Below are 27,948 nucleotides of genomic sequence, written 5' to 3'. Positions count from 1 at the left end.
AAGCCAGCCAAAATAACGAGAGGACAACCACCTCGGGGTCCCCATAAAACTGTAAAACCCCAACATCAGGAGAAAACAATATAATAAGCTCTCGGTATTGCCCTAAAACCTGTATATTTCAGAGATAAAACTTTAATTTTGAATTTGTTCTCACTATTCTTGTTCTTTTTAATTTTTTTAATCTACTTACCATTAACAGCTAGAGGTTTAATACAGCATATTCCATAATACTCTTTTAACTTGAACGTTTTTCATACATATACCTTTTTTTAAAATTTCTTTTCTATTTTTTTTTAATATACATATAGATATAAGCTTCAAGGTAATCCTCTTTCCCTAATCAATACTACCCCTATATATAAACCAGTGTTATTCTCCCTTTACCTCTGGAAAGTTGAGTCCTTTAACAAAGATATCAAGATACACCCAGGAAGAATCAATATAACCTTCCTTGCCCACATCAAGGATTTATAACCACCCTCCCATCTTTTTCTGCTGTCAGTGTTTCTGTGTATTTATTTTTGTTATGGTATTATATAAATTTTATCCTTGGGGTTCATTTTGGCTGGGTTTATTATTCTTGTCATTTACTTTTGTCAGTCTTTTTGTTTGTCCATTCTTATTGTATACCTTATACATCTTACTTTGGGGGCTTATTCTGGCTGGGTCTTCTCTTCTCTCTCTCTCTCTCTCTCTCTCCCTCTCTCTCTCTCTGCTTCTCTCTTTTTTCTTTTTTCTTTCTTTTTGGTCATGACTTCCGATAGCTCCAAAGCTTTCCAAGGTGCACCTTGCCTGGATCGTGGCTGATATATTCAGCTATACATCCCCTCAAACACCTCTCACCAAAATGACTAGGAGGAGGGACACCCAACAGAGGAAAAATTCAGAGATTGTGCCCTCTCCATAAGAACTATTGGATAGGGACATAAACAGTATGTTGGAAAGGGAATTCAGGGTAACAAATTATCCAGGCAATGGCGAGGTTGGAGAAAACCATTAGGACAACATAGAATCTCTAAGGACAGAATGAAAGCTGCCTGGGAAGAAGTTAAAAATGCTATCAATGAGATCCAATCTAATCTAAATACTCTAACAGCTAGGGTAACTGAGGCAGAAGACAGAATTAGTGATCTAGAGGACAAACTGATAGAGAAAAAGGATCAGGAGGAGGCATTGAAGAAACAACTTAGAAGCTATGAAAACAGAATTAGGGAAATAAATGATGCTATGAAACGTTCAAAAGTCAGAATTATTGGGATCCCTGAAGGGGTAGAGAAAGAGAGAAGACTAGAAGATATAGTTCACCAAATTCTGGATGAAAATTTTCCCAATCTGGGTAATCATGTCCTAGAGGCAGAAAGAACAACCCCCAAGATCAACAAGTCTAGAAAGACCTCGAGGCACTTGATTGTGAGACTGATGAATAATAATTTCACAAGAGTTTCTGAGAGCATCTAGGGGGAAGAGATTCCTTACGTACAGAGGAAGGTCCATCAGAATAATGTCAGACCTGTCCACAAAAATATGGCAAGCCAGAAAGGGCTGGCAAGACATATTCAGAGCACTAAATGAGAAGAACATGCAGCCAAGAATACTTAATCCAGCAAAGTTGACATTCAAAATGGATGGAGAGAAAAAGAGCTTCCAAGACTGGCAAGGTTTAAAAGAATATGTGACCACCAAGCCGGCACTACAAGAAATATTAAGGGGAGTTCTATAAAAGAAGAAAGAACCCAGGAGTAACACAGAACAGAAATTTATAAAGAAAATCTATAGAAACAAGGACTTCACAGGCAACATGATGTCAATAAAAACATATCTTTCAATAATCACTCTTAACATAAATGGCCTAAACGCTCCCATAAAATGGCAAAGGGTTGCAGATTGGATAAAATGACAGTACTTGTCCGTATGCTGTCTACAAGAGACCCATTTGGAACCTAAAGATACATCCAGACTGAAAGTGAAGGGATGGAGAAGCATTTTTCATGCTAATGGGCCTCAAAAGAAAGCAGGGCTAGCAATTCTTATATAAGATAAATTAGATTTTAAACTAAAGACTGTAGTCAGAGATAAAGAAGTACACTACATCGTTCTTAAAGGGTCTGTCCACCAAGAAGATCTAACAATTGTAAGTATTTATGCCCCAATACGGGAGCAGCCAACTATATAAACCAACTGTTAAACAAGATAAGGAGTCATATTGATATGAATACATTAATAGTAGGGGATCTTAACATACGACTCTCAGTAACAGACAGATAATACAAGTAGAAAATCAATAAAGAAACAAGAGCATTGAATGACACATTGGACCAGATGGACCTCATAGATATATACAGAACATTTCACCCTAAAACAACAGAATACTCATTCTTCTTGAGTGCACATGAAACTTTCTCCAGAATAAACCACATACTGGGTCACAAATCAGGGCTCAACTGATACCAAAAGATTGAGATTATTCTCTGAATATTCTCAGACCACAATGCTTTGAAACTGGAACTCAACCACAAGAAAAAGTTTGGAAGCTTTGGAACACTTGGAAGCTAAAGACCACCCTGCGTAAGAATGTTTGGATCAACCTGGAAATCAAAAAAGAACTTAAACAATTCATGGAAACCAATAAGAATGAAGACACATCAGTCCAAAACCTATGGGATACAGCAAAAGCAGTCCTAAGGGGAAATTACATAGCCATCCAAGCCTCCCTCAAAAAAATTGAAAAATCCAGTATTCACTTTTTACACCTGAAAGAACTGGAAAATCAACAACCAATTAAGCCAGCCCCATGCACAAGAAGGGAAATAATCAAGATTAGAACAGAGATCAATGAGATAGAAACTAGAGATACAGTAGAACACATCAATGAAACTAGAGGCTGTTTTTTTTAATGAATCCACAAGATCAATAAACCACTGGCCAAACTAATCCAAAAGACAAAAGAGAGGACTCAAATTAATAAGATTATGAATGAAAAGGGAGAGATCATGACTAACACCAAGGAAATAGAAACAATCATCAGAAATTATTATCAACAGTTATATGCCAATAAGTTAAGCAACCTAGAAGAAATGGATGCATTCCTGGAAATCTATAAACTTCCAAAACTAAATCAGGAAGAAATTGACAACCTGAATAGACCAATCTCTAGTAACAAGATTGAAACAGTGATCAAAAACCTCCCAAAAAACAAAAGCTCAGGACCTGATGGATTCCCTGGAGAATTCTACCAAACATTCAAGGAAGAAATAATACCTATTCTCCTGAAGCTGTTTCAAAAAATAGAAACATAAGGAAAACTTCCAGATTCTTTCTATGAAGCCAGCAATACCCTGATCCCCAAACCAGGCAAAGACTATCAAAAAGGAGAATTTCAGACCAATATCACTGATGAATACGGATGCCAAGATTCTCAACAAGATCTTTGCTAATAGGATGCAAGAGTGCATTAAAAAGATTATCCACCATGACCAGGTGGGATTTATCTCTGGGATGCAAGAGCGGTTCAACATTCGCAAATCAATCAATGTGATAGAACAAATCAATAAGAGAAGAGAGAAGAACCACATGGTCCTCTCAAATGATGCAGAAAAGCATTTGACAAGATAGAGCATCTGTTCCTGATTAAAACGCTTCAGAGTACAGGGATAGAGGGAACATTCCTCAGCTTCATAAAATCTATCTGTGAAAAACCCACAGTGAATATCATTCTCAATGGGGAAAAGCTGAAAGCCTTCCCTTTGAGATCAGGAACATGACAAGGATACCCACTCTCAGCACTGTTGTTCAACATAGTACTAAAAGTCCTAGCAACAGCAATCAGACAACACAAAGAAATAAAAGGTATTCAAACTGGCAAAGAAGAAGTCAAACACTCTCTCTTCACAGATGACATGAAACTTTATATGGAAAACCCAAAAGACTCCACCCCCAAACTACTAGAACTCATACAGCAATTCAGTAACATGGCAGGATACAAAATCAATGCACAGAAATCAGTTGCTTTCTTATACACTAACAATGAAAATATAGAAAGGGAAATGAGAGAATTGATTCCATTTATTATAGTACGAAGAACCATAAGATACCTGGGAATAAACCTAACCAAAGAGGTAAAGGATCAGTACTCGAGGAACTACGGAACACTCATGAAAGAAACTGAAGAAGACATAAAAAGATGGAAGACCATTCCATGCTCATGGATCAGAAAAATAAACATCATTAAAATGTCTATACTTCCCAGAGCAATCTATACTTTCAATGCCATCCCGATTAAAATTCCACCAGCATTTTTCAAAGAGCTGGAACAAACAATCCTAAAATTTATATGGAACCAGAAAAGATCCCAAATTGCTAAGGAAATGTTGAAAAAGAAAAACAAACCTGGGGGCATCACGTTGCCTGATTTCAAGCTTTACTTCAAAGCTGTGATCACCAAGATAGCATGGTACTGGCACAAAAACAGACACACAGACCAGTGGAACAGAGTACAGAGCCCAGATATGGATTCTCAACTCTATGGTCAACTACTCTTCAACAAAGCAGGAAAAAACATACGGTGGGGAAAAAAAAAAAAAAAAAAAAACAGTCTCTTCAATAAATGGTGCGGGTAAAATTGGATAGCTATGTATAGAAGAATGAAACTCGACCATTCTCTTACACCATACACAAAGATAAACTTGAAATGGATAAAAGTGCTCAATGTGAGGCAGGAATCTATCAAAATCCTAGAGGAGAACATGGGCAGTAACCTCTTCAACATCAGCCACAGTAACTTCTTTCAAGACATGTCTCCAAAGGCAAAGGAAACAAAAGTGAGAATGAACTTTTGGGACTTCATCAAGATCAAAAGCTTCTGCACAGCAAAGGAAACAGTCAACAAAGCAAAGAGGCAACCCACAGAATGGGAGAAGATATTCACAAAGGACACTACAGACAGAATGCTGGTATCCAAGATCTATAAAGAACTCCTCAAACTCAACACACACAAAACAGATAATCATGTCAAAAAATGGGCAGAAGACATAAACAGACACTTCTCCAAAGAAGACATACAAATGGCTAACAGACACATGAAAAGATGTTCATCATCAATAGCCGTCAGGGAGATTCAAATCAAAACCACATTGAGATACACCTTACACCTGTTAGAATGGCCAAAATACTTGTAAACAACAGGTGTTGGAGAGGAGGTGGAGAAAGGGGAACCCTCTTACACTCTTGGGGGAATGCTAGTTAGTGTAGTCAGTTTGGAAAACAGTGTGGAGATTCCTTAAGAAATTAAAAATAGAGCTTCCCTATGACCCTGCCATTGGACTACTGGGTATTTACCCTAAAGATACAGATGTAGTGAAAAGAAGGACCAACTGTTCCCCAGTGTTCACACCAGCAATCGCCACTGTCGCCAAACTGGGGGAAGAGCAAAGATGCCCTTCAAAGGACGAATGGATAAGGAAGATGTGGTCCATATACACTTTGGAGTATTATGCCTCCATCAGAAAGGATGAATACCCAACTTTTGTATCAACATGGACAGGACTAAAGGAGATTATGCTGAGTGAAATGAGTCAAACAGAGAGAGTCAATTATCATATAGTTTAACTTACTTGTGGTGCATAAAGGAATAACATGGAGGACATTAGAAGAATGAAAGGAGAAGTGAACTGGGGGAAATTGGAGGGGGAGACAAAGCATGAGAGACTGTGGATTCTGAAAAAACAAACAGGGTTTTGGAGGGGAGGAGGGGAGGGGGTTAGGTGAGCCTGGTGGTGGGGACTCAGGAGGCCATTTATTACATGGAGCACTGGGTGTGGTGCATAAAAAATGAATCTTGGAACACTGAAAAAATAAAATTAAATTTAAAGGAAAGAAAAAAAAAAGAATGGGAGAAAATATGTGCAAACCATACATCTAATATTAGGTTAGTACTCAAAACATATAAGGAACTCCTACAATTTAATAACAAAAATAAATAAATAATCTGATTTTTAAAATGGGCAAAGGACTTAAATAGACATTTCTCCAAAGATGACATACAAATGACCAATAGGGTATGAAAAGATGATTGACACTTCTAGTCATTAGGAAAATGCAAGCAAATAAAAACCACAATGAGATATCACTTCATATCTATTAGGATGGTTACTGTCAAAAATAGAAAATGCCATCCACAAGATGGCTGAATAAGATGTCCCTTATTATATCCTCCCTTTAGCAACAACAACATAGCAGCCATCCATGGACAACATGCTTTTTGGGAAATGTGAGATCCAGGTAGGATATGGTGAAATCCCAGTGCAGTACAAGAATGAGAAGAGCCATTTGGAAAAGACAGACCATCCCCTAGGTGACTGAGTCAGAAACAGTTCCACAGACCTGAGAACTTGGCAACAAACCCATTTGTCTTTGCTTCTTATCATCAAAAAATACACTGAGGGATCCAGGAGGAGTCTCGCCTACCAATGTACCAAGTAATAAGAGTACAGACTTTGGTCCTGGCTGTGAACTCTGAAAGTACCCTTTGAACTGACTCCAGCTTCTCTGAGCCACAGTTTAGGAGCTTCTGGAGAACACTGACTTACACAATCACCCATGAATGAAAGACCATTTATGGAAGTCAAGGAGTCTGGTAGAAGTACAAAATGCCATTGGGACAGCAACAACAAAAAAATCAAAATTGGACACACTGCTGAGGGTAAGAGGAAAAAATTGACTTTATCTGCATCACTCCCAAGATAACAGACTTAGTGCTAAGAGATCCCTGATTGACCCATGATTTCTCTTGTGGAAAGTGGCAATGTGTGAGTGAGTGCTTGACCTTCCCAGCTATGCAGGATTCTACCAGAGAGAAAAGAGGCCCATCTTTCTCTTGCCTCTTCCACATTGAGTTACGACCTGAAAAACTAAGCCTGATGAGAATCTGGGAAAAGAAAAGCCAGAGCTCAAAAGGAACAGATGAAAGGAATGTAGATTCTACTAATTATGTCCATCAGGAGGCCTGCTCATGAACAAGTGGGATGGACACCACCTGTGGATTCCCCCAGCTGGACCATGGGCATAGCAGTGTTTTGGTGCCTCTTCTAAATACCCCATTATGCAATGGCTGATGTCCTGGGTATGCTTTCAACAATACCAAGAGCAAAGCTTTTGTAGACAGCTGGTGAGCATGTGTAGAAAGTTGGCCCAAATTTGTGGACCTGGAAGGGACAACAGACTTGAGCATTTAGCACCACCCTTGGAAAAGCAGAAGAGAGTTATTCATACAGGGCCTGGATCTAGAAGATTAAGAGAAGGAATACAGGGGCGCCTGGGTGGCTCAGCGGGTTAAAGCCTCTGCCTTCGGCTCAGGTCATGATCTCAGGATCCTGGGATCGAGCCCCACATCGGGCTCTCTGCTCAGCAGGGAGCCTGCTTCCTCCTCTCTCTCTGCCTACCCCTCTGTCTACTTGTGCTCTCCATCTGTCAAATAAATAAATAACATCTTTAAAAAAAAAAAAAAGAGAGAGAGAAGGAATACAAGCTTAAGAGCTCTGTCATAAATATATATGCAGATAGGGATGCCTGGGTGGTTCAGTCAGTTAACATGTGACTCTTGATTTTGTCTCAGGTTATGAGACCAAGTCCCATGTTGAGCTTCACTCAGCACAGAGTTTGCTTGAGATTCTTTCTCATTCTCTCCCTCTGTCCCACCCTCCACTCATTTGCTCTCCTTCTCTCAATTTCTCTCTCTAAAATAAATAAATTTTACATATCTATGTAGCTAACACTAGAGCACCACCCAAATATATTAAGTAAAATTATCTGTAGTGGAAAATGATGCAATCTTACATATACAAAATCCTGGAGTCTCCACCAGAAACTATTAAAAACTAATGAACAATAAAGTTGCAGGATAAAAAAATCAACATTCAGAAATTAGTTGTGTTTTTATATACTAAAAACAATATCTGAAAAAGAAAGAAAATAATACCATTTACAATAGCATAAAAAGTAACAACAATAAAATTTGGGAACAAATTTAACCACATTTAAGCCATCTATAGATTCAAAGGAATTCATGTCAAATTCTAATGGCATGATTTCACAGACAGAAATTCATGGAACTGCAAAGACCCTGAATACCCAAAGCAATCCTGAGAAAGAAGAACAAAGCTAGAGGCATCATTCTTTCTGATTTCAAACTATTACAAACCTATAATAATCAAACAGTCTTGTACTGGCATAAAAATGGACACAGACATCAATGTAATGGAATTGAGAGCCCAAAATAAACCCTCACATGTATAGCCAACTAACATTTGACAAAGAAGCCAAGAATACTCAAGGGGAATGTATAGTCTCATCCCCATAAATGGTGCTGGGGAAACTGTTTAATCATATGCAGAAGAATGAAATTGGACCCCTATCTTACACTAGTCACAAAAATTATTTGAAATTGGAATAAAACCCAATATTATGAAAGTCCTAGGAGAAAAGAGGAAAAAAGCTCCTTGACATTGGCCTTGGCATTGAATTTTTTTTTGGATATGACACCAAAAAGACAAGCAACAAATACAAAATAAATAAGTAGAACTACATCAAATTGAAACAATAAATCTTCTGGGGCACCTAGATGGCACAGTGGGTTAAGCATCCAACTCTCAGTTTCAGCTCAGGTCATGATCTCAGGGTCATGAGATGGAGCGCTGTGTCGGGCTCTGCACTTAGTGTAGAGTCTGCTTGAGAGTCTCTCTTCCTTTCCCCCTGCCCCTCCCTACCCCGGCTCCTACTGTCTTTCTAAGATAAAATAAATAAATCCTTTTTTAAAAAAACTCCTGCCTAGCAAAAGAAACAATAAAAAGGCAACCTACAGAATGGGGGAAATATTTGCAAATGATGTATCTAATAAGGGGTTTATAGCCAAAATATGTAAGAAATTCATATAACTCAATAGCAAAACAAGACAACAATAAAACCAACAAACAAAAAAACACAAAAATCAATCTGATTAAAAAATCGGCAAAGGATCTGAATAGATTTTTTTTTTCCAAAGAAGAAATATAAATTACCAATAGGTTCACAAAATGATGCTTAACATCACTAACCACCAGGGAAATGTAAATCAAAAGCACAATGAGATGTCATCTTACACCTGTTAGAACGACTGTCTTCAAAAAGACAAGAGATAACAAATATTGCTGAGGATGTAGTGGAAAGGGACCCCTGTTCACTGTTGGTGGATACAAAAATTGGTGCAGCCAGTATGGGTAAGTGTATGGAGGTTCTTCAAAAAATTAATAATATAAATATCATACAATGCAACAATTCTATTTCTGGGCATATATCCAAAAGAAATAAAATGAGGCTCTCAAAGAGATATCTGCACTCCCATGTTCATTGCAGCATTACTCACAATAGTCAAGATATGGAAACAACCTACATATCCATCTATAGATGAATGGCTAAAGAAGTGTGGTATATAAATATAAAATTAATTATTCAGTCATGAAAAAGTAGGAAATCCTGCTATTTGCAACACCATGCATGGACCTTAAGGGCATTGTGCTAAGTGAATAAGTCAGACAGATAAAACAAATATCTCATTTGTGTGTGGAATCTAAAAAAGATTCATTCATCTTGAATCTTAGAAACAAAGAGCAGAATGATGGTTGCTAGGAGATGAGTGGTGGAAAAAATGGGGTGATATGAGTCAGAGTGTATAAAATTCTAGTTATAAAATGAATAAATTCTGGGGATCCAATATATAGCATGGTGACAATGGTTTGCAATATTGTGTCATGAACTTGCAAGTTGCTAAGAGACTAGATTTTAAGTATTCACACACACACACAAAAGAACAAAGAAAAAAAAAGAAGGTAATTATGTGAGCTATGGAGGTATTAACTATCCATATTGTGTAATCATTTTGCAGTAAATACATATATCAAATCAACACATCACATAAGTTCAAGAACACCACAATGTTATGTGCGAATTAAATTTCAATGAAATGAAAAAATAAGACTTTTGCATCATATTCCTAAAAGAGTTTGGCTTGTAGTTTTCTAATGTAATATGGGAACCTATGATACACCACAGAGGACAGAATAATTAAAACAGCATTGGGATTACCTTGTCCTTAAAGGTTGGCAAATTTCTATGTGAAGCCATTTGGACCTGGAATTATGTGTGTGTGTGTGTGTGTGTGTGTGTGTGTGTTGTCAGGTACTTTTAAATAATTATTTTCTATATTACTCCTATGATTATTGCTCTATGTAGAATTTTTGTACTGGGGTCAATTTTGGTCAATTTCATAATGCATTTCTGTTTATTTCTCCTTATATTTCTTGACGATCTGCTTTAAGAATGTTGGTGCTATGTTATCCAGTCCATAAATACTCAAAACTGGAGTTTTGGGGCACCTGAGTGGCTCAGTCATTAAGTGTCTGCCTTCAGCTCAGGTCATGATCCCAGAGTCCTAGGGTCAAGCCCCACATCGGGCTCCCTGCTTGGTGGGATGCCTTCTCTCCCTCTCCCACTACCCCCTGCTTGTACTCCCTCTCTTGCTGTGTCTCCCTCTGTCAGATAAATAAATAAAATCTTTTTTTAAAAAAACCTGGAGTTTTACATTAGGATATGTCTCCTTTTGAGAACTATAAAATGTTGTTATTTGTTTAAAAAAATTACATGTTGGAGTGCCTGTGTGGCTCAGTTGGTTCAATGACCAACTCTTGATTTGGGCTCAGGTCATGATCTCAATGTTGTGAGATCAAGCCCCATGTTGGGCTGCATACTTAGCATGGAGTCAGCTTGAGATTCTCTCCTTCCCCTCCTCACTCCCCTACCCTGATGCATTCTCTCCCCCTCTCTCAAAGAAATAAATAAATCTTAGAGAAAAAAGAAAAAAAAATATGAAAAACTGGAACCCTTATGCAATGTTGATGGGAATGTAAATTGGTGGAAGCACTATGGAAAACAGTACAGAGATTTCTCAAAGAAACTAAAAGTACATCTATTATATGATCTAGCAATCCCATCTGAGTATATCTACAAAATATTTGAAATAATCTCAGAGACATCCGCACTCCTATTTTCATTGCAGCATCACTCACAATAGCCAACATAAGGAAACAACTGAAACACCCATTAAAAGATAAATGAATAAAAAGATTGTATAGGGGCGCCTGGGTGGCTCAGTGGGTTAAAGCCTCTGCCTTCGGCTCAGGTCATGATCCCAGGGTCCTGGGATCGAGCCCGGCATCGGGCTCTCTGCTCGGCGGGGAGCCTGCTTCCTCCCTTCTCTCTCTCTGCCTGCCTCTCTGCCTACTTGTGATCTGTCTGTCAAATAAATAAATAAAATCTTAAAAAAAAAAAAAGATTGTATATACATGCAAAGTAATATCATTGTCTTAAAAAAAAGAGAAGGAAGTCCTGCCAAAGACAACAACATGGATGAACCTAGTACACATTATACTAAGTGAAATAAGCCAGACAAAGAAGGACAAATACTACATGACAGCATTTATGTGAAGTATCTAAAATAGCCAGATCAAAAAAATAATAATAAAAGTAAAGAAATAAATACATAAAAATAGTCAAATTCATAGAACTAGAAAGCAGAATGGTGGGTGCCAAAGCTGGGAAAATGGGAAGTTTCTGTTCAACAGGTATAAAGTTTCAATTATGCAAAATAAGTAAGTTCTAGAGATCTGTTGCACGACATTGTGCCTACAGTAACACTACTGTATTGTGTGTTAAAATTATGAGAGTAGATCTCATTTCAAGTGTTCTTAAAAGAAAAAAGAAAAGAAAAGAAAAAGAAGAGAAAAAAGGAAATACTTATAAATTCTGTTGAAAATAAAACTTTATATAGAATGAATTGTAGAGGCACATCAAAAGCTTTAAAAAATAAGACAATATTCTCTTCTGACAAAGTACATTTAGTTTCTAGATTCAAGAAATTAGTATTTATAAAAGAATATAAACTTGTTCTTAAATTTCTTGAGGAACACATGATATTATATTTACCTGTGTATTCAAGGTGAAATCCTGCAGCAGAAACACTGATGTCTGATTGAAAATTTAGATATAGATTATTAGATGTACTATTCAACAGATGTGGTATTGTTGTTCCTGAAATGATAATTGAAAAGGCAGGTCAATGATCACATAATAAAGATTACAGTAAAACTAAGTTAACTACTAATCAGCCAATAGATTATCACTGAAATTACGTATTGGTTAAGTGTTCTTTCAGGAATTTTTTGATAAAAATGTATCTTCCACATTTCTTTTTCATTTCATTGTTTGTGACTATCTCCAAAGAGATAGTCTTTGGATCACTTTGGGATCACTCTAGAGTGCTCCCTAAAAATAGGCAGAACAAAGAGCTGGTTAAAGCAGTAAATTTTACAGTTCACCTAAAATAAATGTTTTTAATTTCATGTGGATTTCAATTTTCCATGCATGAACTAACAGGAAACTTAATTTTAAAAGTTTGCAGGTGATTTTTATAGTATAGTAACTTAAGATTATGTGTGGATTCAGAGGATGTATTTATTTATTGTCCTTTTTATTTTATATATATATATATATAATACACAAATATATTATATATGCATTCATGTATGTATGCTTTTCTATGTAGTCTCTTACTTACTTCTATGTACTTACTTCTATGTATTTCTATGTACTTACCTTTACCAGGTAAAGTACCTTGATGTATCTTATACTCTGACAGCAAAGCTGGTAAGTAGTGTTTGAAAAATCCCTATTATAAACTAGTGTTAGCTGTGTCTCCCAGAAAATACATTATAATGATGTACTTCTGAATTTCTAAAGGAAATCAACTTGACTTTGTTTGATTACTGAGTTGAAAACATAAAATATCTGCTTGAACCAATTACTTCCTGACTATTTGACATTGAGTAATAATTCAAGATCCTTAAGATTACAACTCAAGCAGTTTCAAATGACAAGCATAAAAATAAGTGTCAATTCTATGTTTTTTTTTAAAGTGTGTTTTAAGATAGCATATTATTTGAGAGTATTGCAAAATTCTTCTGAAACAATTACTTTATACTTACTTTGTACAACTCTGTGGACCTTAACCACTCACTGATCCTTCTATAAAAGAAGTCAGGACTAATTCATTATAGAACATATAATTGCTTTGTTTTTGTTTTCAACCTGTTATCTGTCCATAGTATCCTTACTGAATCACTGAAGGCAGAGGTAAACTTGACCTGCCCTTAGGCTCCTAGAGAATCTTAGCTATCAAGAGCTTTGGCTCTGGAGCCACACCAGCTGGGCTCCGACTCATTCTAACAGCTGTACAAACTCAGGCAACTTAATCTCTCCAAGCTTCAATCGCGTACCAGAATTGCTAGAAAGAGCAAACAAGGAAATGGATGACAAGCCTCACATAGAGCTAGCACTTGGTAAATCAATAGTTGTTGTCACTTTTATTATCATCATTGTTGTATTTATTATTAAGAAAGTAGGGACGCCTGGGTGGCTTAGTGGGTTAAATAAAGCCTCTGCCTTCAGCTCAGGTCATGATCTCAGGGTCTTGGGATTGAGCCCTGCATGGTGCTCTCTGCTCAGCAGCGAGCCTGCTTCCCTTCCTCTCTCTCTGCCTGCCCCTCTGCCTATTTGTGATCTCTGTCTGTCAAATAAATAATAAATAAAATCTTAAAAAAAAAAAAAAAAAGAAAGAAAGTATACCCCAATCTATTCTAAACAAATGTATATTCAAAATAAGAAAGAAAGAAGTAAGAAATTTCTTCCAAGAAAGACTTCTACCTTAATCTATATCTAAAATACTTTCTATGACTAAACCAAGTTACTCCTACTCCAGGTATTTCTTTCCTTTTCTCCATGGTGATGCTGAAAACTGGTTATCATACTCTATTTTAAAATCTATTAAAAACTTAAAACCATTCACATTGATTCAAGTACATCCGAAAATAAGAAGTTGGTGGTTAAGCTATGTTCCTTTATCTACAGTTAAAAAGTATAATAAAGTAAAAAGTATAGTTAAAATTAGAGTTAAGATTTGATTTCACTTTTCATACATTGGAAAAAGGTGTTAGATTATTGCATAAATTACCTTTAAAAACCTTAACAAATTTAAAAGCCTTCTGGTCTTGGTACCTGGGTATATATTAACTTTATGTAAGTTTATTCATTTCATAGACATAATTTTATATTCTCTTTATTCTCACTCACCAGTACCTTGTAACATTTACCATGTTGTTACGCAGTCTCTAAAATTATTTTAATGGTTGGGTAACACTCTATTGAGTAGATAGAGCATAATTACCAAGCACTGTCTAAATTTTAACTATTTAAGGGCACACATATTATTCCTGAACCACAGCTCGGCTGAAAACATTACCATAAAGGCATCAATAAATAATTACATAAATATAGTAAGAATATAATAAGGTTTTAAACAGCAATTTCAATGTCATTACCTTTATGCCTTTCAAACTTCTCACACCTTGTAATTTAGTTCCCTGTGTATAGTTTATAACAAGCAATTTAACCGGCCAAGTCAGAGTTCTAGGAGCTCTTTTAAAAAGAGAGAGAGATTTTTATATTCCTAATTATATCTCTATTTTAATTAAGCTCAGCTCTTCTGTTTACCTGAATAACTTCCAAGTCGTGGAGCATTGTTGTCTCCCCCATCATAGAAGTCCAGAGAATCCCAATTATGTTCTGTAGCAAAGCTCACAACTTGCACCTGTGAAATATTAATTTCCGATAAGAAAACATATTTCTAACAAGATACTAATGTTCCCGTCCTCCCCACCGTATTAGAAGAGTGAATTCCAAGCTGGGACCATGTCACTGTGGCCCTTCACAGAAGGATTTTAACAGAACTGATCTCAGCCATTGTGGCACTAGCTTACGTGAGCAGACTTTGGTGAGAAGAACTGATGGGGCACCTGGTGGTGTTCACAATGGGTATAACACTGATAATGTCTGTCACCATCTCAGAGCATTCTCTGTGGCTGTGGGTTAGGGGGCACCTGGGCAGCTAAGCTGGTTAAGCATCTGACTCCTGCTATCGGCTCAGGTCATGATCTCAGGGTCATGAGATGGAGCCCCACATGGAGCCAGTGTCCATTCAGCAGGGAGTCTGCTTGTCCCTCTCCCTTCCCTTCTGCCCCTTACCCCATTCTTCTGGCTCTATAAATGTAAAGTAAATAAAGTAATAAAATCTAAAAAAAAAAAAAAAAAAAAAGCTTTGGGTTAATTAATGTGTTAGTGCCAGGAACCCCAGTGCATGTCCTAAACAACTGGTTAACTTTTATATTTTGGAGTGTTAGATTCTTGCCAGTTTAACTAGGCTTATACTGGATATATTTTATTTTTCTTTATTTGCCTAATCTTTGCTCAATTTCCTTTCATTAAAAAAATTAACATTATCCCCTATGCACGTTTTTAATAGGTCTCAATATGGATGACCAAAATTATACTTAATAACTCATTTGGGTACATCTTTTAAAGATTATTTTTATGAATGGAGTCATAATAACTAAATTAATGTGAAGGTCCCTAAAGTTGATAAGGGAAATTCTGGAGTACAATTCTCTCCTATTAAATTTTATTTAAAGAAAGAGGCATGTGTTACTTTATTGCCCTTCACTTGGCACAGCTTGAGGTTTGCAAGAACCCACAGGACCCCCACAACTGTGGATGTGATCTTTTTTCCCTTTGTGGAGTATATATCTTATTGTTTTGGAGGAAGGGAAGGACTAACTCTATTAAAATAAATTTGTATAGCTAAAGTCTGTTATAACTGTAAACACTGCACTCACTCACTAAATAATTATAACAATGACATTCATTAAAAATTTCTTATCCACAAAATAGACCATCATCATTCTTCCCGTCAAGTGAATGCTGGTGCCTCTTTTCCAGGGGTGTGTGCCACATGGCAACAGATACCCTGCCTGTGTGACAGGCATGAGGCCCAATGGCAACGTTCCAGGACAGGATGAAGAATGGAATTAAAGCTGTATGATTGTAATATTATCACTACCTCCTTAAACAATGATCAATTCTCTCTTCATATCTGAATTTTCTTTTCCTACAATTCAGAGGAAGAAAAGATTAAAAAATGAAAAGAAAAGAAAAGAAAAGAAAAAAAAGTAAGGATTCATGCAGGAGTTGACATTTGGGATAAGCTAAACGTATTGAGCAGTTTTCCACTGAAAGAAATTACTGAGTTAAAAAAATATAGAGGGGGCAAGCCATGAGGTGGATTTAGTGAACCATTGGTAATCCAATTTAGCCACAGGAGAAAGTATTTACATATGAGGAAATATGCATGCAAAGTTAGGAAAAGCAGAGAAAAGTTAGAAAGAGTCAGCTTAGTGGATAAATACAAGAGACTGCGGAGTGAAGATGCTTGGATTTGCAGCTTCTTGGCTCCCTCCACTGGCTGGCATGTAATCCTAGAAGAGCTGTTAATCTCTCTATGCCTTCAATTACTCTTATAAATCATTGTAGTAAAGGTACCTAATTCATAGAATTGTTGTAAAAATTAAATCAGTTTTAGTTGAGAATAGTGTCCAGTGTGTATAAACGATTTAATATATCTTAGTTGTGAGAGAGATTGGCCAAGAGACTACAAAGACTGAACACCACCACAGTAATTATGCGACTGAGTAGTCCACTGAAGGTTTTAGGAGGAGCAAAATCTGAACTGCTTTAAGTATTGCATGGCATTGGATGAAAAAAATATAAATGAAAAGATGATTTCAGTGTCCACTGCCATGTAGGTGTGAGAAACAATGAAAGATTGAAGTAGGTTGGAAGCGGGAATAAATAGTAGAAAGGGGGACAGAGATGTCACATATGTTGCAACAGGGGAAGTTACTGGATTTTGTGTAATCTGAATAAGGGAAGGAAGTGAGAGGGAAGACTTAAGAATAATTTATCTTTTTTTCCTGAGCTGTGGAGATCAGAGGGAGGGGTGGTGAGAACAAAAATGAAACATCTGTAAGAAAGCCTATTATCTTCATGAGAAGAAGAAATTTTGTTTAATTCTGGATACATATGTATAGCAGACTGAATACCGGCTCCAAAAATATCAGGTCCCCTCATCTCGGGTGCCTACACATATTGCCTTACAAGGAAGGAAAAAAAAAAAGGCCTTTCAGATGCAATTAAACTAAACATCTTGAGATAGGGAGATTATCCTGGATTATTCAGATGGGCTCTAAATACAATCATAAGATAGATGTCAAAGGAGATTTGACGCAGACAGAAGAAAAGAAGGCAATGTGGCCATGCGGGTAAAAAATGGAGTCATACTGTCAGACACCAAGGGCTGCCAGCAGCTACCAAAAAGTTAGAAGAGGCAAGGAAATGTCTCCCCTAGAGCCTGGGCAGAGGGAAAATTGGAGGGTCAAAGCATAGCCCTGTCAGCACTCAGTTGCTGCTCAGGAAAACTGCTTTGGGACTTCTAGTCTCCAGTATTCTGAGAGAATAAACTTCTGCTGATTGATTGATTGATTGATGTAAACTTCTGCTATCTTAAGCTATCGTCAAGTGCATAGAAATTTGCAGCAGCCACAAAAGACAAACACAATTTGCCACTCGGAGTCTGGGCACATTGTGAATGTAGTTTGGCACAATAAACACAGAAGGTGTGGGAGACTCAAGTAAATGACTGAGGATCCCCAACGACAAAAAGCCCAGTAAGAGTCAAAGTAAAAGATTTAAAAAGAAGCAGCTATTGATTCAGCGTTAAGAAAAATCTTGCATTCGATGGAGCTGTCCATCACGGCAACACGATAGCTTTATGAGGTAATGAATTTCCAATCACTAAAACCAGATATTCCTCATATAGACATTCAAATCTCATTTTAATTTGCTTGCTGGATTATATTAACTCATGATGATCATTCTACAAATTGACACAATTAAGTAACAAGTGTTGTTTTCCCAAGGTTATTCACATAAAGAGTGTTCTTCTGCTTGATAACTCTGTTATTATAGCCCTTTTGGAATTCTCTATCAATAGACTTTGCTAAAATAGACAGGCAAATGAATACACTAGTCCCCACAAACTTCTCATGTAAACTTAATATGACAAATCACTCCATTTATTGAAGCTATTTCTAAAGATAGCTCTATCACTCTATATTATTTGGACCTTTTTCAGCATTTTTAAATGTTTCTTCTTTCCACCACTGGTTATCCCATTTCATCTCAGAGAGAATTTATTGAATATTCATATAATTCCTAATTCACCCAGATATTCATCCTAACTGAATAAAATAAAATAAGCATTGCTTTAAACCTGATATAGTAGTCAGGTAGCTTTTAGGTAAAGTTAGTGAAATTTCAAATATAAATCACATATTATATATGTGTGTGTGTATGTTATATAATTTCCTATGATTTAGGGATATGTCTAAAATTACCATACATATAAGTGGTTAATTAGAAGACAAGTGTTTGGCAGTCCTTTAGAGTATTTAAAATTAAAAACCCAGTACACTTCACACTCTGTAAGTCTGATAAATGCTCTGTTAAATTCAAATCCTGTTTTCTAATGTGTGATCATTAAATAAAATGCTTCCTCAGTAAAAGATTTTATAGCGTTATTGATATTAAGGGTCCAACTTTGAGCAGTGTTGGGCTAGGACAAGTGATACACAATGCCCTTTGTCTTCAGAGGTCTTAGTTCATCATGCTGCCTTAACTCCTTAAAATAGTCCAAAACTCCACTGCTTGGGGAGGTATTCATTGGTTCATTCTAAAAATATTTACTGAGCGTGCTAGCTGCCAGAGCAGACTTAGTGCCCTCATGAGCTTACGGATAATTAAGTAAGTTATAACAGTAAAATGTGATGGGTGTTATAATAAGAAAATTACAGGGACCTATGAGAACATACAGCACGGGACTTGACCTTTTCTCAAGTTCATGGAAAGTCTTTCACAGGAACTGTTTTAAGTTGAGACAGAAATGATGACTAAGAATAAGCCAAATAAAGAGAATTCAAGGAGTGTGTTGCTTGCAAAGGGAGCAACATGCACAAAGGCCCAAAGGCAAAAGAGAACTTTTATAAAAAACTAAAATAGTGCAAACAGAAGAGATAAGAAATGAGGACAAAGCACAAAGGCATTTTTGTCCTGACAAAAGGCATTTTGTCTTGACATGTCCTCAACTTGTCAAGAAGTTAAGGATAGAGGGGACAGTTGAAGTATTATAAGCAGGAAAGCGGCATTATTGGGTTTTTAATTTGGGGTTACTCTCTTTGCCCTCTGAGGAATAGATTGGGGGAGAAAAAGAACCTGGGAGAAGGATGATGACCACCCAATCTTAAGTGGTAAAAATTTGGATGGAGAGAAATAGACTTACTTGATTTATGAAAGACAGACCTGACACTGACATATTTCATTGTATAAAGTAGGAGAAGAAAACAAAAAAATCATCAAGATTTCTGGCTTCTGCAACTGAATGGATGAAGGATTCATTCCAAGACAGATTACACTAGAGAAGTTCCATAATAATGAGAAAAAATCATGAAGTCAAATTTGAACAGGTTGAATTTGAAATTCCAGCAAGAAATTTAGCTGAACATGCCCAGTGGGCAGTAAGATATATGACATGCAACTTAAGTGAAAGGTCTGGGTTAGACATTTAGGTTTGAGACCCAATATTTATTCAGTTCTTCATGAAAAAAAAAAAAAAAAGGTTTTCTGATGGTCCATTATGATGCAGGTCCTGGGGATCATCAGCACAAAATGGTAGCCAAAGACATGGAAGTAGATAAAATGGCAGAGAGAATGGTGTAAGGTAAGATGAACAAACACCACACAATCTCTTAAGCGCTGTATCTGATGTGGTGAGTAGAAAGACAAGACCATGTTCCTAGATATAGAACGAAGAGCCACTGATGTAAAAAATAAAACAAAGTCCAAGAGAGTATTGGTACCATGAAAACTAAGGAGGAAAACCATGTTTTAAGAGTGACAAGAGACGGGACGGGATTAGACTGTTGCTGTCAGAATAAGTAGAATGGGCAAAACAATGCATTTACTGACCTATAGGTCCTCAGTGATTACTATAAGTGGCTCATTTAGAGCACTGAATGCTAAAGCCACATTGCAGGGCTCAAAAAACAAAAAACAAAAAAAAGAAAAAATGAGAATTAGAGGGGAAATGCTAGGGTTTGCTTTTTTATTATTATTGTAAGCTGAGACAGAAATGGACAAGCTGATAATATTTACAAGCTCTAGGATAACCTTCATAAACTCACAACTACATGAAATAGCAAATATTCTATGAAGGTTCTAAAGTTATCACCTGCTTTCAGATTTTCTATACGACCCGGAACATGGACAATTCTAAAATCTTTGTTCATTCTACCAGTCATGAGATAGGATTTACTTGTTTTCCCAGAATTTTACAGGTTGGTCATAAAATGGTAGCACAGCTAGTAAGAATAAAAGCATAGATCTATAGTCGTTTCATTTTTTAATGTCCTTTAAAATACTGTAATACATTTCATATTTTCTCATTGGTTTACTGACTTATTTTATTCCTAGCACCTGTCAAGTGATTTTTTAAAAATTTTCTGAAAAATTACAAAGATACATTCAAAAAGGTGATTTTTTTTAACTAAAAATTATACTACTAATTTCAGTCTTAATGAATGATTTCTTGGCTATGTTTTCCATGGCTAATAGATATCTCAAGTTTCCAGAGGAAAACCTTGGAAAAGTTGGAGAAGTAATCAAGTTATTTTTATGAAATGTAGATTATATAATATTTTGTGAAGAATAATTACCTTCCATGGAATATATACAGACTCAGGAGTAAAATGCCATCAATTTATCCAGAAACAATCTCCTTCTAAAACAGAGTAACAAGTCAAATTTCTCTTCCCCAGTTGTAATAATATGGTATATCATCTTGATTATAGACTAGCATCCATGTGCCTTGCTAACAGAGAACTGACTTTGTTCAACTAAATGAGGGCGGTACACATCAGAGGAAGCCGAGCCCCTTACTTACTCTAGGTACTTAATATTGATGTGTTTGGGCCAAATCATAATAAATCTTTTGCTACTGGCCAGTATACGGCTTAGGAATGGATCTGCTTGCAATTTTGATCAATAGTATGGGAGGGAAAGTCTACTGGAAGGATTTCTAAAAAAAATTTTAACCACTGTAAAGGTATGTTAAGATGGAAACATTCCATTTTGGCTGTTGGCCATTGCTGTGTAAAGCTGTTATGTCTAAAGCTTTTGTAGCCATCTCAAGATCATGAGAAAAGAAGCTTAACAACTAAGTCAACATGCTAAAATGGCAGAGAAGAGAGAGAGAAAAAAACCTGGATCAAGAAGGACACAACTAAACTTCTGAAATAAACAACCTTTACCCCCTGATTCCATGTCATGTAGAGCAACATATTTTTTCTTACTGCTCATGCCTTCTTAAATTGGTTTTCTGTTTTTTGCAGGTGGGAAAATTAATAAGTATCTTTCTATTTACGTTCAACCATGCCAGTGAAAAGCACTGGCTGAACCTTTAGAAGTAACCTGCAACCTGTCATCTCTGAAGAGGATTAACTTCAAACATACAATGAAAAGGAGAAAAATTTAAATTTCCTTACTTGAATGCCAGCTCCCTCCGGCACTGTGATCTTCCATACGCAATTCAGATTGTTGTCATAAGGCTCAGGGTATCCAGGAGACAAAATAGTCCCTTTGCGCTTAGTTAAAATTCCACCACAGGGCACTAAAAGTAAAACAATTCAAGAGAGGGAGTTAATTCTAATGCAAAGGATTAAAATAAGAGAAAAGGTCAGAGATAACATCTTAGACAGATACTAGAATTGCAAACACAGCCAAATCTTACTATTTTTTAAAACTCATAAGAACAATGAAAATTAAATCTTTCTCCCTAAAAACTTTTAAAAATAATTAGACGACATGAATGGATAACCTTACAATGGCATATCTAAAATCATACAACTATTAACTCAATGACAGGCTATCACCTCCAGTATATTACTAAAAAGTGCAATGGTACCTTTGCATTAAAATTGCTCGTGTCTAGAAATGGAATTTTTTGAAGTATTATATTTATGATTTTTTTCTTTATGCATCCTTTAAAGAGTAATAGCATCTCTTCAGGAGTAATCAGGGTGATAGCAACATTTATACAGAGCCTACTGTTTGCCTAAGACTCTTAAAAGCAGTGTACAGATTTTTAACTCATTAAAGCCTCCCAACAATCCAATGAGATATAAATATTCTCCTTATTTTACAGGAAATAGAATCACTAAGGAATTAAATAACTTGCTTGAGAGCACAGAGCTAGTAAGAGATGAAGATGAAATTTGAATACTGATAGTTTGGCTCCATAGTCTATGTCCTTTGGTGGAAGAGGAAACTTGATATGGGGCCAGTCTGGTTATTGCCAGTACAGTATGACGAGAAAAAAAAAATGTGTAGACCTGCTCTGAAGTCAACAACGGCCTCTATCATTTTTTAAAAGTACTAAGTATTAATCTTAAAATGCTCCTACCACTGGTACTATCAGCTTGGCTCTGGGCATGACCTATCTTACAATGTTAAATACTGTGTGATGTTAGATATGTTCCTTATACTCGCTGAAACTCAGAAATTTTGTATGTGAAATGATAACGCAGTTGTTTAAAAAAGGGCTTTTGTGAAAAATACATAGATAGGATAATGTACATAAGGAAGCTAGCACATTGCTTGGAACACAGGGAGAGGTCAATAAACTATACTTCCTTTTATTATTTCCTTTCACAACTATTATTATTTTAGATACCACTGGCACTTTGATGCTTGAGCATTTGTTGTAGTCTCATTACAACAGTGAGATATCAGGATATACCTTTTATAATAATTTTTAAAAAGTTAGTTTTCTGCTGCTTCCAAAGCCTCATGCAAAAGCATAGGGCAGTTGCTCAGAAGAGTGCTACAAACATTTTTAATAGTGTAAGAATGTATCTTCAAAGAAAACCATTTTGTTGTAATTTCCTATAAATTTATATTATTGGGTTCTATATTAATTCAGGTTAAATGGATCAGAAAAAAAAAATATCTCCTTTAAACAAAAAGTCAACAGTTTTAGATGACTTAAGAATTGACACGCTAGGAATGGAAGAATATAATAGAGATTCTTCTATAAGACTTCTATAATAGAGATTCACTCCCAAAAACAGATTAAAAATAAGTGATTGATGAAGTGCTGATTCTGAGTTCAAAGAAAGTACAGTTAGTCTTCTACATTGGCATCCTACCTCTCATTTTTGTTTCGGTTACTACAGTAATCATACCAATGGGCCTTGTCACAGTGGGTATACTATCCATGCAATATGTCTCGTTATTATTAAAATGACCTTTTTAAAATTAAAATTTGATCATGTTATTTCGCTGTTGAAAATCCTTCAAAAATCTCCCTGTTGTGTCAATTCTAAATACAGCTAACTTTATCAGTCTCTAACTGCATCTTCAGCCTTATAGGTACTCATGGTTTCCCAATATGTCACCATCACAATCCCCCATCCCAGTTCAACCTACTGAACTAATATACTCTCTTAATCGTGATTTGGTATGTCCTTCTCCCACGTAGCAAGCACTACCACCCATGGTCATTCAATGTTGGTTTTACCTATTTACTTCTTTGCTAACTCCCATATTTGTTAAGTGTCCCATAGTTTTCCATAGCACCGAGTTCTTTCCTAGAGAGCTCTGTCATAGTATAGCTCGTGTTATGTTTTCATGTACTTTTTAATTTTAGGCTCTTCCAACAGACTGAAGTCTGAGAAGATGAAGCAATTAACTATTTGTCTGGAACTCTGCTCACTGTGGCGCCAAGATTCTAACTCATTTAAGTTAGAATGAGTCATAGTCTAAGGTTTCCTTCCCTGCTGCTACAGTGACAAATCCCCTCTTCCTCATTTTCCAATCTGACCTCCATCCATTTCATCAGGCTTTTGTCTTCACTCCATTGGAATGACTATGCCAAAATCACCAAAATATTCTTGTTGCAATGCATCATTCAATTCTTAATTTGCATTTTGCTCAATCTTTGAGTAATTTTCTCTTCCTTTTGATCACTTCATCTACCTTGAGCCTTTCTTTGTTTGGCCACAAACACACCACACTAGCCTGCTTTTTTTTTTTTTTTTTTAAGATTTTATTTATTTGACAGAGATCACAAGTAGGCAGAGAGGCAGGCAGAGAGAGGAGGAAGCAGGCTCCCCGCTGAGCAGAGAGCCCGATGCGATGTGGGGCTCAATCCCAGGACCCCGGGATCATGACCTGAGCCGAGCTGAAGGCAGAGGCTTTAACCCACTGAGCCACCCAGGCGCCCCCTAACCTGCTTTTTTCTATACCACTGGTGATACAATCAATCTTATTCTTCCTCTCTTCCTTTCTTTTTCCTCATCCTTTCTTCCTCTTTCTTTCTTTCCTTCCTTCCTTCCTCCCCCTCTCTGTTTTCTTTCTTTCACCTTTTCTTTCTCTTGTCTTCTCTTCTCTTCTTTTCTCTTCCCTTCTTTCTTTGTAGAGTACCCTCCTCCCTTGATCTTTTAAATGTTGTAACACTCTCTGACCTAAGCCATCTTCTCTTTTCTTTCTAACCATCACCTCTTAAAAATGCCATCTATTTCTATGTCATCGATATAGTACGACTACTAAATATCTCAAATTCTGACTTTTGCTCAGAATCCTGCAATAATATGCCTAATAAGCCTCTGAAAACTAATATGTCTAAAACAACACTTTTGAAAATTTCTTTTATCTATATAATTCTCCATCTCAGTAAATGTCACTATCATTCACCTAGCTCTAAGCCAAAAATCTAGGATTCATTCATCTTAATTTCTTTTCTTATATTCAAATTCACATTTACATCTATGTTTAACCTATCAGTAAACTTTCCCATCTCCTTTTAAAAAAGTATATCATGAAGCTTATCAATTCTCATGCCTGACTATGATCTTCCTATCAAAATTACCCTTACTTATCCTCTCCACTATTGCAATAGCCTGTCATTCCATCCTCTTGCTCCTACTCCATCCCTCTTTACACTGGCCACAGTGATTTTTTAGAAAGTAGCTCAATGAATTCTCTCCCTGCTTAGAGAAAATTCAAGCGTTCCCCCATACTTTGAGGGTCCATACGACTTGGCCTCTGCTCTGCCTCCCCAGACTCTTCTACCATGCTTGCCATCATTCACTCTGCTCCAGACACCTGGGATTCTTGCTGTGTGGCTTGAACATGTCAAGATCTGTCTCTGCCTCATAGTCTACACACATGTTTATCTCCAAGATTTTATAACCCCCTCCATTCATTTCATTTGTATATAAAACAGTAGCATGCCCTGGGTGTCTTAGGACCTCCGCCCTTTCTTTACTTTTCTCCATAGTACATATTACTATCTGAAAGAAGAGAACACATCACTAGTGTGATGCTCAGTCTCACTCTACTAAAATGTAAACTCCAAAAGGGCAGGAATTTTATCTTCTTATTCAAAGCTAGATGAGAGATTGATACTCGGTAAACACTCACTAAATGCTTGGTGAATAAACTGTTGACAGACTGGTTGTATATCTGTGATATCTGTGTATATATTGTGGTTATAGGTTCCTGTTCATCATTCCTGCATTATTCCTTTCTCCCAGTGATTTCCTAAATAAGCCATATATAACAATACAAAGTTTCATATTACTGTATATAAATATACTATAAAAGTATCCCCAGACATGCATCACTATACATAGGATATTTTATAAAGTTTCAATTCCTACGTATATTATTTATCTGAATATTTGTTTCCTATTTTAAAAGATACATATTTCCCTATTGATCAGTAATACACTATATAACATATGGATTAAGAGAGCAACGGGCTTTAGACAAGCATCCTGTGTTCAAATCCTGATTCTGCTTTTATCTGTAAACCACAGAGTTTTTATTCTCTTAAGAGAAACAATCTTATCTACCTCCTGGTATTGGTATCAACATAAAAAAGAAAGAAAGAAAGAAAGAGAAAGAAAGAAAGAAAGAAAGAAAGAAAAAGAAAATGCTTAATAGTGCTTCTTATAAATACTAATTGCTATTTATTTTGAGTAACCTTTTCATGGATGAATAAATGGATAAATAAATGAATCAGTGAATGAGGGTTCAGTTCCTGTATTTATTTCCTCATCAATTTCTCTACTGCTCTAAGAAAAGATGATATAAACGGGGTGTTGTCATGGAGAGAATACAAGTAAAAGTAGTTCTTCTGAGATTCTAAAGTTTCTGTGGGGGAGGGGAGGAAACCAGATAAAGGTGATGGGATAAGCAGCTAATTAAAGACTTTCTGCCTAAGGGCAATAAATGGCAGGTTCAGGGGCTTTTCAAAAGAGACCTCCCACTAACAAATTACTTATGCCTAAGGCCATATATTGTCAGAGCTATTAGTGGCTGCAGGAGGTTATTTGAATCACAGAGTCTCAGAGGGAGGAGAGCTTGGTGTTTTATGAGACTGAAAATTTTAAGAAATCTGAAGTGTAACAAGGTCAAATTTGGAAGATAAAAACTCAGTCTTTGGCATATTTTTCAGTTTTATTTTTATTCCAAGTCCAATGTTCTTATCAAAATATCATTGTACTTTATTATAATTTGCCTAAGAATGTCTGGATATGACAGATTTGTGCACAACTACTAAGTATCACTTACACACTGGTCATTTAAACTTGTAGATCCCCTACCTTAGTATTTGACCATGTTAACTGTAAGAACCACCCACATGTCATGACTAATGGGGCTGCTTTTCACTCAAGAGTTTAATTTTAGTCTGTCAGTTTTTGCAAAATTATGGAACATTTCAGTGTGTTTTACTGTAACCAAAAAAAAAAAAAAAAGGAAAGTGTTGGTAACCATAGTAAGAACCGTGAAACTAAAATAATGCAGAGGAGATGGAAATCATTAGGAATGTGGAAAGCTGCCTTCTTTTAGTTTTAGAATGATGCTCACTTGGCTTAAGTTGTTAACTGAGTATTCACGGAATAGTAAACATAGAGAAAAATACAATTATAAAATCTGGGAAATAGATTGTCAAAGATTATAGCTAAACTGTAAAGAGTAAATAGAGAATTTGTTCTCCCTCAGAATAAAATGACCCAGATCATATGTAAATCTATTGTTTGCTCTTTCCTACAGAATTAGTCTCAGAAGAGTTCCAAACTTCCAATGGCTTGTAAAGGTCTAAGCAAGCAAAGTGAGCAAGAGCATCAGCATCTGGTGAGGAGGGTATGTGTTGTAATGAGCACTGGGTATTATATAAGACTGATGAATCACAGACTTGTACCCCTGAAACAAATAAAAAAAAAAGTTAATTAAGAATGCCTGAAATTAAAAATGCATGGCCCCTGGACTTGGGAAACTGTCCAGTTGTTTGACCTCTACAAGATTTCAGGAAATTATCACGGCTAATTGTTAAAATCCATTCCCTGAGCGAATGTTTATTGAATATCTATTATATGCCAGGTCCTCTTTTGGAAGAACATAAAAACAATAGTGTCAGGGCAGAGGAGGACAAGAAAGACTAAGAAACCAAAAACAAAACAAAATAAACAAAAAACAAAAACAGACCAAAAAAATCCCAAATGACATATAATATGGTGGATGTTTGTCATTAAAGAAAAGCAGGGTAAAGGCACAGAACAAATGGAACATGGGTAGCAGAAAATTATTTTGGATAGGATGTTCAACGAAGATTATCAGGTTGAATGAAGCGATGTTGTAAACTTAAAAGATATCTTTGGGAATGCATGTTCCAAGTGGAAAAAATAGAAAGTTCAAAGATCTTGAGGCAATTAATATTTTATTCATAACAAATGTTGATGATGAACTACAATTAAAGATAATGCTTTGGGGTACCTGGGTAGCTCAGTAGGTTAAGCATCC

The 27,948-nt window shown here is 36.2% G+C and overlaps 1 protein-coding gene across 3 annotated transcripts in view; it reads right to left on the bottom strand.

Moving 5' to 3' along the window:
- The window catches only part of CSMD3 (CUB and Sushi multiple domains 3), a gene marked incomplete at both ends in the record, with an annotated part of 1,233,164 nt that overhangs the window by 140,139 nt on the left and 1,065,077 nt on the right, over positions 1-27,948 (bottom strand). For all 3 annotated transcript variants that reach the window (XM_080802411.1, XM_080802412.1, XM_080802413.1), the window contains 3 exons: positions 12,010-12,114; positions 14,632-14,728; positions 21,627-21,751. In XM_080802411.1, the coding sequence (XP_080658537.1) occupies positions 12,010-12,114; positions 14,632-14,728; positions 21,627-21,751 (327 nt within the window). The remainder of the gene's footprint in view (positions 1-12,009; positions 12,115-14,631; positions 14,729-21,626; positions 21,752-27,948) is intronic.

The sequence above is a fragment of the Martes martes genome (genome assembly GCF_963455335.1).
Source record: "Martes martes genome assembly, chromosome: 4".
NCBI lineage: Eukaryota > Metazoa > Chordata > Mammalia > Carnivora > Mustelidae > Martes > Martes martes.
Note: the sequence above shows the minus strand (reverse complement) of the source record. Positions and strands in the feature narration are given on the sequence as shown.